The sequence below is a fragment of the Cyprinus carpio genome, chromosome B4 (genome assembly GCF_018340385.1).
Source record: "Cyprinus carpio isolate SPL01 chromosome B4, ASM1834038v1, whole genome shotgun sequence".
Classification (NCBI taxonomy): Eukaryota; Metazoa; Chordata; class Actinopteri; order Cypriniformes; family Cyprinidae; genus Cyprinus; species Cyprinus carpio.
Genome location: NC_056600.1, coordinates 10,734,359 through 10,747,059, shown reverse-complemented (window position 1 = coordinate 10,747,059; position 12,701 = coordinate 10,734,359). Strand labels below are relative to the sequence as shown.

Sequence of the window (12,701 nt, the reverse complement as noted above, 5' to 3'; positions counted from 1 at the left end):
CAGAGGAATGATTGTGTTTACTGCGGCAGATGAAACTAGTGGCCTACAGGGCATCGCGTCACAAAGACATTCCTTGAGATACAAAAACAGTGTGCCACGTGAAGACTTAATGTCTTTGAGATGACAGCATCTATCCCAAGGGAGAGATACTACCGTCTGTGCTGGGTTTATATATAAGTCATGTGATGCTTTTATAGTAGTAGTGTTGTCTGAAAAAAGCAGGCCGGTGTCTAGACTGTTATGTTCTCCTCCATAGCCATTCAGGCGAGAGATGCCAGTAACAAAAGTAAGACGTGTTTTTATTAGGATAAAAATTATTTTATTCAGTTGGTTGATATTGGATGTTTAATTATGCATGCTCATTTTTTGAAATTTGGAAATTTAAATTTTTAGAATTGAAATTATGTAAAACTTTATTATCCACTATTTAAAGGGTTAGTTCACCCAAAAATGAAAATTCTGTCATTAATTACACACCCTCATTTCATTCCAAACCCGTAAGACCTTAGTTCATCTTTGGAACACAAATTAAGATATTTTTGATGATATCCGAGAGCTTTCTGACCCTGCATAGACAGCAACGGAACTGACATGTTCAAGTCCCAGAAAGGTAGTAAGGACATTGTTAAAATAGTCCATGTGACATCGGTGTTTCAACCTTAATTTTATGAAGCTACGAGAATACTTTTTGTTCGCAAAGAAAACAAAAACAACAACTTTATTCAACAATTTCTTATCTTCCATGTCAGAATTTGACGCGTTCATGACAGTATCACACAGAAGCGTCTATTTTAATGATGTCTTTACTACGTTTCTGGGCCTTTAACGTGGTTCTGTTACTGCCCATGCAGGGTCAGAAAGCTCTAGGATTTCATCAAATATATCTTAATTTCTGTTCTGAAGATGAACGAATGTCTTATGGGTTTGGAACGACATGAAGATGAGCAATTAATGGCAGAATTTTCATTTTTGGGTAAACTATCCCTTTAAAGTTGGTGGTCATAACATGAAAATAATTATTGGCTTATCACTTTTAGCCATTGTTGATTTGTTTGCAATACAGTACCCCCAAAAAATGTCCCTTTGGTGATTTCCAAACGTATTAACCTTTTAGAAATGTAGACTGTCTGAGTGTGTCACACATCTCATTTGAGACATGGCCTACAAAAATGTATCTACGTATGGGTTGTGATGACAATTCAGAGACAGTGTGAATGACCTATGACTGTGAGGAATTGTTGACTATCAGTCAACAAATTTGCACTTTTGGCAATTGGAGTCTTTCCCAGAGAGCTCGAGGAGGCTTCATGCACAATAAAACACTGTTAATCAGATGCCTCTTCCTGTTGTGGAGCACTTTGCGTCTGCTGCGAGAGAGGGTGTTAGTTAATGAACAACGGAGAGCGTTTTTATTCAATCCAGCATTATACAGAATCATCTGTCATACAGAAGGTTCCTCGAGAGGACATTGCAAAAATTGGTTAATTTAAATGATAATGCTCAGATCACAAACATTTGTTACCTTCATTTTTTTTGTTGTTGTGTGAGGGGCTATTCACACAATTTTTTACTCAATTGCTCTATTTTTTAAATTGATTTGTATTGACAAGTTTATTTATTAAGACATTTGCAACAAATCTGACTGCTTGTACACCTTTTATGCCTTAAAGGCAGGGATAAGAAGCTATCTTAGGTCAATTTCTAAAAATACCCTTCTAGGTAGACTATTCCAAAAAAATGCATCCCATAGGAATGGCTTCCTTTTTTTTTTAGCCTTTGAAGGTGCCAAATACAAAGCTGAATTGTGTGTTGTCATTGACAGGCTTGAGGAAAACAACAGAATCCATTTGAAGTCATGTCACGTACATTAATAATATGGACATGTCTGTCAAGCCTGTCGGAAGATTTCTCCCTCTGTCAGGAATGACACATAGGGGGTGCCTAGGGAATGTGAGTGCCTACAGGATGTGTTGTAGAAGTACACACGCTCACAGTTATAGGACAACACTGGCAGTTGTTTGATGGCAGTTGAAAAGGTTGACTGCTTCAGGGGACAAAACTGGCGTCCCAAGGTCAGCCTGGGTCAGTCGAGATGTCCCAAGCAGGATTTGGACACTTTCACTTGACGTCTTTGCTTTTGGAAATGCTGTTTGTGACATGTTGAATCTGTGCTCTGATCCAAATGTGATTTTTAGCAGTCTGTGTCACTCTCCCCTCATGTTTTATTCAGAGTCGTCACCATCTGCGTGCTCCCTCTCAGCTTCTTTTCCACATACATCTTTAAAATGAGTTTCTGCAATGAATGCCTCTCATATGACTGCTATCAATAAAAGGATTCCCACTTTGAAATGCATCCAACGCTGTTTACTGGATATATTTGGCTCACTCAGTCTCTCCAGGCAGCGTGACTCCTTTTATTGTCATTGATTTTCTGATTCGATTCACAAACTATTGACAGGGTTTAATTTGGATTTTTATTAGATATTGATTTATTTGGGAATATTTCATGTAAACTGTTTGATGTCATGTTTCAAAAGTAAATCACAAAAATTAGTTATCTACAATTGTTATTTCCCATGCATAGGTCATTTGTTAATCATATATTACTTTATTGGCCTTTTGGTGCTCTGTTAATCTAACACATAATTACCTTGATTGTCTATTTAACCTTCCATGCATGAAAAGGGGAGACCCACAGTTGAATTTAAATGATTTAAGAATATTTTTCTGCCTCTGCTCCTAAAGTGCTAGAGAACTCCCACTAGAGGGTGGGAAGGTCACAGGTTTGTTCTGCCCATTGCTTTTTAAGGTTGAATGAAGGCCAGTGTCAGCCCATAAGGCTTTGGCTAACATTAACCATCTGTGTGTGAAATGAATCAGAGGATGGGTGTGAAGTAATCCTTTGAGTAAATCCTTCGATCTTTCTTTCTTCTTCTGCCCTCTTCTGACACCAGTGCTATGCTTAAAGATGCATACTTTCATCCTATTTTCTTGCTTTCACTCTTTCTATTTGTGTCCTTCTGACACTGTTTTCTTCTTATCAATGTTCATGAACAGGTCTGCGATAGCTCCCTTCAATCAGAGATATTTGGTGAGCTTGATACGTTTTTAATGGCAAATCGCCTCTGGGTCTCCCAATCATTTTGACCTGAAAGAATCAACCATTGTGAGGTTCTCCCTAATCTCATGTTGATGTGAGGCTCGGAAAGGAACTGACGTGAGGATTAAGTACTAAGGTAATGACAACGTCAATTGAGGTCTTGGAATGTTTCACATCTTGAAGACAGCATTTAGGCCTGACCTTTAAACCCTTCCATTAGCTGATCCATGCTCAGACCTGCACTCTAAAATGGTGCTCTTCTTGTAATAACAGTGCATCAGGCCTGTCATAATGGAAGATTGACAAGTAGGCAAGATAAGGCTTTCAAATGCCATGAGCTCCATTTAGTTGAATTTGGCACCCCTAAATGTCGCCATTAAACTGCACAATTAGCTTTTTGCTATAACAACTCTCCCCTGAAGCAACTTGGAGTTAAATACCTTGCTCATGGCAAAGGTGATCCTCCTTGTGAGGACAGAACCTGGAACCTGCAACCTACCAAGTGCCAGTCATCAGGTCCAGTGTCGTTTTTTTCACTCCAAGCAGAACTGCCATCTTGAATGAGGAAGAGTCTAGAGCAGAAGGAATGAAAATAGACCTACTTTGTGGAACTTGCTACGGGCAGAACAAATGTAGACCTTGCAGATGTGATAAATTAGTAAAGGGAGAGCTTCATTCAACCGTGAGGGGGAGAGTGTAGGCACTGGGAAAGAGGGTGGAACATTCAAGAAGACTGAATTTACGTTTGTGTGGGTTGGTTTGTTTGTGAAGGTGTGAAGCACTTGACTCAGCAATCCTGGATCACTTCTCAATGCCTGAGTTCAAATAACTGTGGAAACACAACCGTTTAACCTGTCAGCATTCTCCTGTCTCTACTGAGAGCCTGTTTCAATCGTCTGAAGTATTTGCTCATAGCAGATGTAGTGTCTGGACAGCCTTTTTTTTCTACCCAGGCAATGGACTTGCTTCCTAAGAGGAGCTACCATATTGCAACAAACTGGCACAGCCCTGGTTCCAGAAAAAGCCTCAGGCAGTTCACGCTCAAATGGATGCACAAGTAAGGATTTTGAGAAGTTCTGTCTGGATTGCTCATACACACACACACTTTAAGTCTGCTTTCAGTCTGCTTTCACTGCTGAAGTAGTTCAGTCTTAACAGTAAAAATACTGCCATCACTTATCCTCCCTCACATAATAGGATTGCACTGGCCTCTCCATTTTTTGTCTGACATAACTGAATGAGGACTTTGTCCTTAACAACACCATAAAAGTGATGTGTTCAAGGGCCATTCAAAAGCTTTATGAGAAACCGACCAAAATTTAAGTTCATTCAGACCATTTTTAAAATTAATCAACCAATTCTTTGAAAAGATTTTAAAGGGTTAGTTCTCCTAAAAATTCTGTCAGTAATTACTCACCCTCATGTCGTTACAAACCTGTAAGACCTTCATTTGCCTTCAACACACAAATTAAGATATTTTTGATGAAATCCAAGAGCTTTCTGACTCTGCATAGACAGCAACACAACTACCACATTCAAGGCCCAGAAAGGTATGAGGATATTGTTAAAATAGTCATCTTGCTTTGTGTTCCGAAGACTCCAACAAAAACAAAACTTTTGAACATGACATGAGCATGAGTAAAAAAAAATTAAATTTTTATTTGTGGGTGAACTGTTCCTTTAAGGGAAGTCATCATACAGTCATTAAAAATGACTCCCATTGCAGCTCTGCTCCTACTGCAGCATTTACCATACAAATTAAATTGAACCAAAGAAGAAATAAGACACAAAGTTATACATTGGCTTTGTGAGCTGGACAGGAGAAAGAGTAACTGCAGCAAATGCTCAGCTCTGAATAGGTGCAGAGACGCTAAGAGCTTGGCACAGGCTCAGTGTTTAAAGCTGGCTTTTACTGCAGTGGTTTATCTGAAAACAATCTCAGGAGAGGCTCACACCTGGAACACTGCCACAATCCTCATAACATACAAGCACAAACCATCACAACATTATTACTCCTTGACGCTTCACATTACAGCTCTTACTCCAAAGTACCAGATGGAACATTATGAAATATTGTGAATTAGTCCTAAGTATACCATCTCCTAGTTATGGTCTTAATTACAATGCGCTTACATCATGAATAATAATAGTTACTGCATTGTGAATTTCACATCTCCAAAAAAGCAGAGAATTATTTTGTAAAGGAACTCTCCTCATGCTGATTCATATGCCCCTGCTAGAGAATACTACCTCTGTTCTGCAGTTTTGCAAAAAGCAGCTGCCTTGAATCCAAACTCAGTCTTCTGCTGAGGACGCAGGATGTCTAATTACAGGTATGGCGACCACATAGCTAATTAAAGCCCCACCCGCTAGCTAGATAGGATTTTGTATTTCCTGAAACAATAATGAATCTGTTGAATGTGCATTGATTGCCTCAGGTGGCAGACAGATTGGATATAAACAAGTCTGGGTCTTCAAATTGTGGGAGCTGTGAATTCCCAGGATGCACCATTCCCTGAAGAGAAAGCATGTGTTTGCTCATCATTAGACAATCAGAGAGGCAGTGTCCTATTTGATAGGAACTTTAGATCCTTTCTGTATGCACTTTATTCTAATTGTTGACAGCGTCTTCTAAAAAATAGACTGTTTTGTCAGTGTTTGAGGATTTTTAAGAATCATGCACCAAGCTGTAGTACAGCTGCAAATGGGCTGTTAATATAATAAAGAAGCATAGTAGTAGTAATGATACCCATATTTCCACAGCTATATCATCCTGTAGCCCAAGACTGGTCACCCAATGAAGCTAAGTGGTCACCCATATCTACTGATTGGCTTCATCACTTTGTCTCCTCTCCACCAATAAGCTGGTGTGTGGTGGGCGTTCTGACACACTATGGCTGCCGTCGCATCATCCAGTTGGATGCTGCACACTGGTGGTGGATGAGAAGACTCCCCCTCACAATGTAAAGTGCTTTGAGTGCCAAGAAAAGTGCTATATAAATGTAATGAATTATTATTATTATTATTTATGTCAAGACCACATGTTTGCCGCTAGATGAATGCTCCAATCTGAACCTCCTTTTCTCCTTTCTCTCCCTCCTACCAGAACCACAGGGATAAACCAAATAATGCATATGTAATCCTTAACGTGTGAAAACATGGCCACAACTGCTAAATGAAAATCACAACATCAAAAAAAGGAATAATCCAGAGGGGTGGGATTTAACCTCCTACTACGTGCTTTTCATGAGACAAACCTCAGACAAAGAAAGCCCCCCTGCTGCGTTGCACAAAGAACAGGCTCAACACCATAGAAAAAGACACTCACGTATGACAAGTGAGTGAGTGAGTTTAGACCACAGTGATCTAGCTCAGCCGTCCAATCATAATGAGATAAACGGGGTGATTCCATAGGGTGAAGAATCAGAGGGTGTTTTTGATGAGATTGTCCATCTTCACTACTGGGAAGAAAAGTATAGATATGTTGGAACACACAATGACAATTTTTCCCAGTGTCAAGGGAGTAGAATGGCATCCACACAATGGCATTGGGAGTCTCTCGGGAGTTCTGTTATCGCCCTGGGGTAACGTGGCACACACCATCACTGAATGAATGAGTTACTGACACGCGCTTGGGTGTCATTGTGGCCAACTGTTCAATTAACAAGTCCTCTAGCCCCATTAATGCTATTAGCTGCTGATCCAGGCAGCACTGGTTGGCTAGGGTGGTGTTGGCGGTGAATTAGAGAGGGTTGTATCCTCTCAGCTTTTTGTCAGTGCCACGCCAGCTATACATGACCACAGTGCCCCTTCTGTCTTGTGGAATTATCGCAATGAAATTTCAGGAGAGCCCCTCTAGGGTTTCCATCCACACCCCACTGATGCAGCGTTGCTTTGTTTATTCTTACACAGATAAACAATCATGCTTATATTAAAGGCAGACTAAATCCCCGCCCCATTCCCACTCTGAAAAGAGACAGTCATAGCCCAAGGATTCCTCGCCTTGCTGCTAGTTCCTTTGAACTTTGTGTCTTTCTCACTTCCCTGTGTGTTTTCCCCCCGCCCTTGCACTCTCTCTCTCTTGTTCTTAGCCTGTGCACACTCTTCCTTACCTACTCGTGCATGCAAGCATGCACAAAGACCCATTCAGCTGAGGACCCTTCTACATACGGGTTTCTTAAAGGAGACAGGTACACTGGAGAAGTCTGATATTTGACCCATCCTTTCCAGCTGACTGCGATCTGCTGCTTCCCCCTGCACCCCTCCTTCTCTCTCTCTCCGCCTCTGTCTCGCTCTTTCTCTTTCTCTCTCTGAGATCTTTCGGAGCCGTGCTCTTTGTGAAACAGAACGCACACCTTCACACACACGCTGGCTGAGTGCGGAGGTCTGTGCCTGTATCAGTGGGACTGCACACGGTGGGCAGGCATGGAGCGCTTCCTTGGCTTTGTCAAGCAGATCCGGAGGTCCAGGAGACGCAAGGGCAAGAAGTACCGTCCGGAAGAGGATTACCATGAGGGTTACGAGGATGTCTATTACTATGCCTCTGAGCATCTACACCGTAAGTGCTCCCGCAAGCTGGCTGGGAAGGGAGGGAAAAAGGGGGGTTTAGATCTCGAGTATCAGTCATTGTTTTACTATTGCATAAATCACTAGCCTAGGGTGGACATCATGAGCAACTCATGTTTGAGGGATGAATGGATGGTTTGCCTGCAGACCATAAACTCCTAGAGGTACTTCAGCATATGGCAGTTGAGGTTCATTGTCAGTGCGAGTGTGTTTATAAGGGAGTGGGTGTGTATTCGCCCCACTACCCTTGTCTGATGGATGGCCTCAGTCTGTCACCATTTGTTTCTATTGATTTAGAGTGTGTTTAATGCTGCATTGGCCATTAAATGCGCACTAGAGTGGACATTTATGGCCATACTGGTGTACCCTGCTGAGCTGCTTCTCTTTGAGTGCTACTTGGTGTGTTTGGATAGCACACTGCCCTTTAATCGCAGGTGAGAAGTTCGAGTGTGTGCCTGCATGTGTATATGTGTGTGAAACAGGGCATCGTTTTTAACAGCATAGCGGTCTCAGGTAGCTGTAGTGCTAGGTTTCAAAAACGCAAGCACTGACTAGCATCTTTCTCAACCTTTGCTTTACCTTTGTTTATTATGAAGCATACCATCCACGCACACTACGTACATTCTGGTGTTGTTCTTCCAGCATTATGCCACCCTTTGTTTCATGTTGTCTCAGAGTTTCCCTGTATACAGAATGATAATTAGCATTGTGCTCTCTTGGCTCTCCCCTACCTGTTTTGAAGTTTGCAGGTTCCCGTTCACAAGATGCCCCCAGGGCAGAATAGGTAATGACAGGGAAGCGGATCAGGAGTCCTGTAATCCTCATTCCATGGCTCTCCTGGTGAGAGATGGACAGTCTAAAAGTGGGTGAATGCAGGTGTTAGCAATGCTTTGTTGCTATATTGTCTTTTGCATTATTGTGCATTTAGAGAATTGAGAATTTTTTATGCACTTTGTATGAAAGTTTTGAATGAAGGAAGATGGGATTCAAAATATCGATAATGTTTAAGCTTCAAAAGTATGCTAATGTAGCTTAAAAATTTTCAGTGTGTGTGGGTCAGGTTTTGTCTAAAGTGAACAAAACGAAAACAAAGTGAATAAAAATCTTCAGCATGGTAAAAAATGTGTTAAAGTGTAGTTTAATTATTTAAGTGTAGCTTCAGTTTTTGTATGTCAGGAATTTCTACAGTGCTGAATCAGTGGAGGCATGTAAGTCAGACAAAGCATTACCCAAGATACTCACTCATCACCATTAGCAATAGTGATGTAGTCATCACCGCAACGCATGAAAGCGCTGATTTGCACGAACAACCTTTGTGAGAATTTAAACCTGCACAGCTGCGGTGTTCTCAGACCTTGCTAGCTTGAATTGAGGATGACTGTTGGAATTAATTGTGCGACTGAAGCCATGTTTCATCCTCACGTTTGCTTTGGTTTGGTTTTTGCAGGGAGACGTTAATGAAATTAAATTGTTTTTGATCAACGAGTTATGATTGTGATGTCAGCTGAATGCTGCAACCTGTTCCCTAAATGGCTTCTTTCTTTCAAGCGTGATTTTTAATGTCAGGTATTCACTTTGATATGCAGTAGCGAAATGCTCTGTACGAAACATAGAATTAGACACCTAATTGGCCCAGCTGGAGTCCGACTGAGTCACTCGGAGAAATTGAGGAGTAAATGCCATTTGGAATATTTTTAGATTAGAGGGAAATGTAAATATGTCACTTACATTTCCTGTTTGGTTTAGTGCTTCAGGTGTGTGCTAAATGTAATTGGACTTTGAGCTAGCAATGCTGCTTTTAAAACGTAATGGCAGCTTGGCATGCAGAAAGGAATCAACTGCTAATTAACCCATAGCAAAAGCCTGGAAATGTCACACGTGGGCTCCCCGAGACCAACCGCTCCCCCCTTTGATTTGCTAGGGTCCCTCGTTTCGCCTCTGCCTCTCTCTTCATCATTTCTGCCTTCCTCATGTATAATTCACAGTCAGGTTTTAGTGTGTCCAATCTCATTCATTTATCAAATTCTCCCCGATGTGGCCCGCTGTCACTCTTTCTATGATACACTTGATTTTTATATCAGTGGGCTCACTGCAGGACCCACACTTTGGGGGAGGACTACATTTTGATAAATGGATCATATCTCCATAACAAAGAGTAGTGTAGAGGCAGAATATGTTTGTTTGATGTATTCAGGGACTGTAGGACATTCTGGTGGAGGTGACCCACTGTAATGTTCCTACGGTTCGCAGTCCTGTTTTATTTGCTAAATCGTTTTTTTACACACAGTTTGGCTATAAATACCTTTTACTTTTTAGGACACACATTTACATTTCGAGAGTGAAGTGGGTTAATCTTTAATGTGTAGAACCTTAAGCTTTTCCAGTTTGAAAGTCACATGTTAGTGGAAACAGTTGTCCATCTCAAACTGATTATGAAGCTAGTCTGGGATGCTTCAAACCCTCTTTCCATTTATTTTCTCCATAAATGGCTACATTTGCAAACCATTTTCCTCTGCAAACTGGTATTTTCCATAGCATGATGTTTTTTTTAATGATGTTTTATATGATGATTTTTTTTATTGTGGATATTCTTTTTGTGGAGAGTTTGCCTAATTGTATTATTTGATGGCAAGTGGCCTTACCCTGCTGTGAGGTTCCCAGTAACCTAATGCACAGCATCCATTTTGCTTATTTGTTTTTCTCTTGTTCACATGAGGAGACTCGAGTTTCTGTGCAGTTCCAGTTGTTATAAAATGCAGTGGAGCACCAGTCAAAATCAACATGACATCAAAATTTACGTTATTTACTGTAATAAACCTATACAAAAATTGTAAGCATTGTAAGCTTTTATCATAATAACTTGATCCATCTCTGAAGTGGCTTTTATCTGACATAACCAAGCCTTTTTTAATTTTTCAGACCCTTCCTGCCAAATATTTTGTTTAAAATAATGTATTATCTATTTTAGAAAGATGTCACATTACGGAAGTAAAATTGCTTGTGAAAGCTCTTGTGCGTCTCTTTTGGTGGCATTTGTTGTATGTTATGCAATTTATGATATAGCATCATCTCTATACCTAAAACGACTCTTTTTCTTGCTCTAGTCTGGGAAAATAAATGAATAGCTAGTCACGGGTTAAATTACAGAAGTGTGACACTATATATGCAAAATAGTTGTCATTGTAATATTGTGTTATTAATAATATAGAATGAAGTGGCAAATACCGCCTTTTGCTTGGTAAAGAGGAATACCTTTTGTGCGATTTACAGGTTTTGCGTGGATTCATCAAAACAGCCACCAAGACTGCTGTGACAGAATGTGTTTGGTTCCCAAAAAGAAAGTGGCAGCATTTCTAAGAGACATCTCAAAGGAGCTGGGAGCTAAATCAAGGATCTGCCTCATATCAAAGCAAAGATTCCTCTAGTAGGTCACATGAAACCCTGAAGGAAAAAATAAATGCATACCAAATGTCTTCATTTTGACAGTTAAAGTGAAACAAAATGTTTCTGTCTGATAAAATGCTAATGATAAAATGCTTGTTTTGTCCAAACTATAATCGAAGCTCCCCCTCCTTTTTTCCTCTGATAGACAGTATGAAATCCAACAAAATATTTTTCTCACTGAAAACAAAAGAATCCATAACTGTGTGTGTATTTAAATGCAATGCTGTATATTGGTGCAACCGCTTAACGAATTGTATCACAAGATTTTGCTTTCCAAAGACACATTCAAACAGGCACAAATTAACATCCGCCTATAACCCTCTCAAAATCCTTCTGGAAAGATGGCAGACATTCTTGAAATATGGTTATGGGGCACGTCTGTTGCGCAGTGCCAGCTGTTTTAGGCCTGCGGTTGCTAAAGAAGGATGGAGTCTGGTATTTTAACAAGCTGCTCACAGTTAGTAGGTGATAATGAAGCTTGACGGTCCCTCCACAATCATCTCTCCTCCCCAGTCACCATTCACAGTCAGCTGATCTTTCTCTACGCATTAGCAATTACGCCAAAAAGAGATAGTTACCTAAGGCTTTCTGCTGAATAGCATGAGGATACTGTCTCATCATTCTCATTTGGGATAAAATGAGATGAAAGTACTTGGCACACTTTCTGGATTCAATCTTTTTTGTTATTTTTATATAAATTTTTTTATAATTTTTTTTTTTTTTTTTTTTTTTTTTTGCAGTTGCACGTTTCACACTACTCTCTCTCTCTTGGTGTTTTGATCACTGCTTAATGGATATTCTTCTCCACTTTCATTAGCCACTTTGCACTGTTCATCCTTGCACTGGATCAGGTCACATCTAGTCATGGTCATCCTTTGATAAACTGTGCATTGTAAAAGTAATTGACTAACATTTTTTCTTTTCTTTTCATTCATTCTTTCTTTCTGAACATGATGATCTAAACCTCATTTAATTATTTAGAACAAAAGCATCCTGGCCACTGGCCACTGGCCACTCAGTTCACTTTGAATCTGATCTTTTGAACAAGTTTTGAATGGTCCAGTTCATAAAACCGATAAGGGCTGCTTTTCCCAAAAGCATTGCATGCCAAAGTAGATTGTAGAGACTTTTGGTGCCAGTTGTTTCTATAATGTACTTAGGTTTATGCTTTTGGGAAATGCCGCCTTGAATGATTTGTTCAGATATTGGGCTGATCCAGTTTTCACTGACTTAGTCACTCGCAATGAATGAAAGCACACTGGAATTCCACACACAAAGCTATCATATTACTACAGACTTGGAAGATAGCACACATTAGGTCATAAAAATGTGTAGGCCTAAATAAAAATGTCATAAAATCATACATATTTATTTATAAGATTATTTTATTATGATTCATTTCTTTTTTGTGTGTGTGTGCAGCATGACATCTCCAGTCCTCATTGGCATTCATTATGGAAAAGAGCAGCCAGGATATTATTCAGAATTTCTCTTTTTTTGTGTTCCACAAAAATAAGTTAGGTTTGGATCAGTATGATGGTGAATAAATAATGGCATACTTTTCATTTTCAGATGATCTATCCCTAGTTAG

At 40.0% G+C, this 12,701-nt stretch overlaps 1 protein-coding gene across 5 annotated transcripts in view; it reads left to right on the top strand.

Moving 5' to 3' along the window:
• Positions 1 to 12,701, top strand: part of LOC109051389 (glutamate receptor-interacting protein 1-like) — a 248,011-nt gene that overhangs the window by 92,280 nt on the left and 143,030 nt on the right. Inside the window, exon 1 of one of the 5 annotated variants that reach the window (XM_042721935.1) lies at positions 6,081 to 7,658. The exons of 1 other annotated variant lie outside the window; for it this stretch is intronic. In XM_042721935.1, coding sequence (XP_042577869.1) covers positions 7,526 to 7,658 — 133 coding nt within the window. In that variant the 5' untranslated portion in view covers positions 6,081 to 7,525. Of the gene's footprint in view, positions 1 to 6,080; positions 7,659 to 12,701 lie in introns of those variants that run through there. 3 more of the 5 variants (XM_042721938.1, XM_042721937.1, XM_042721941.1) reach the window with 3 other exon arrangements.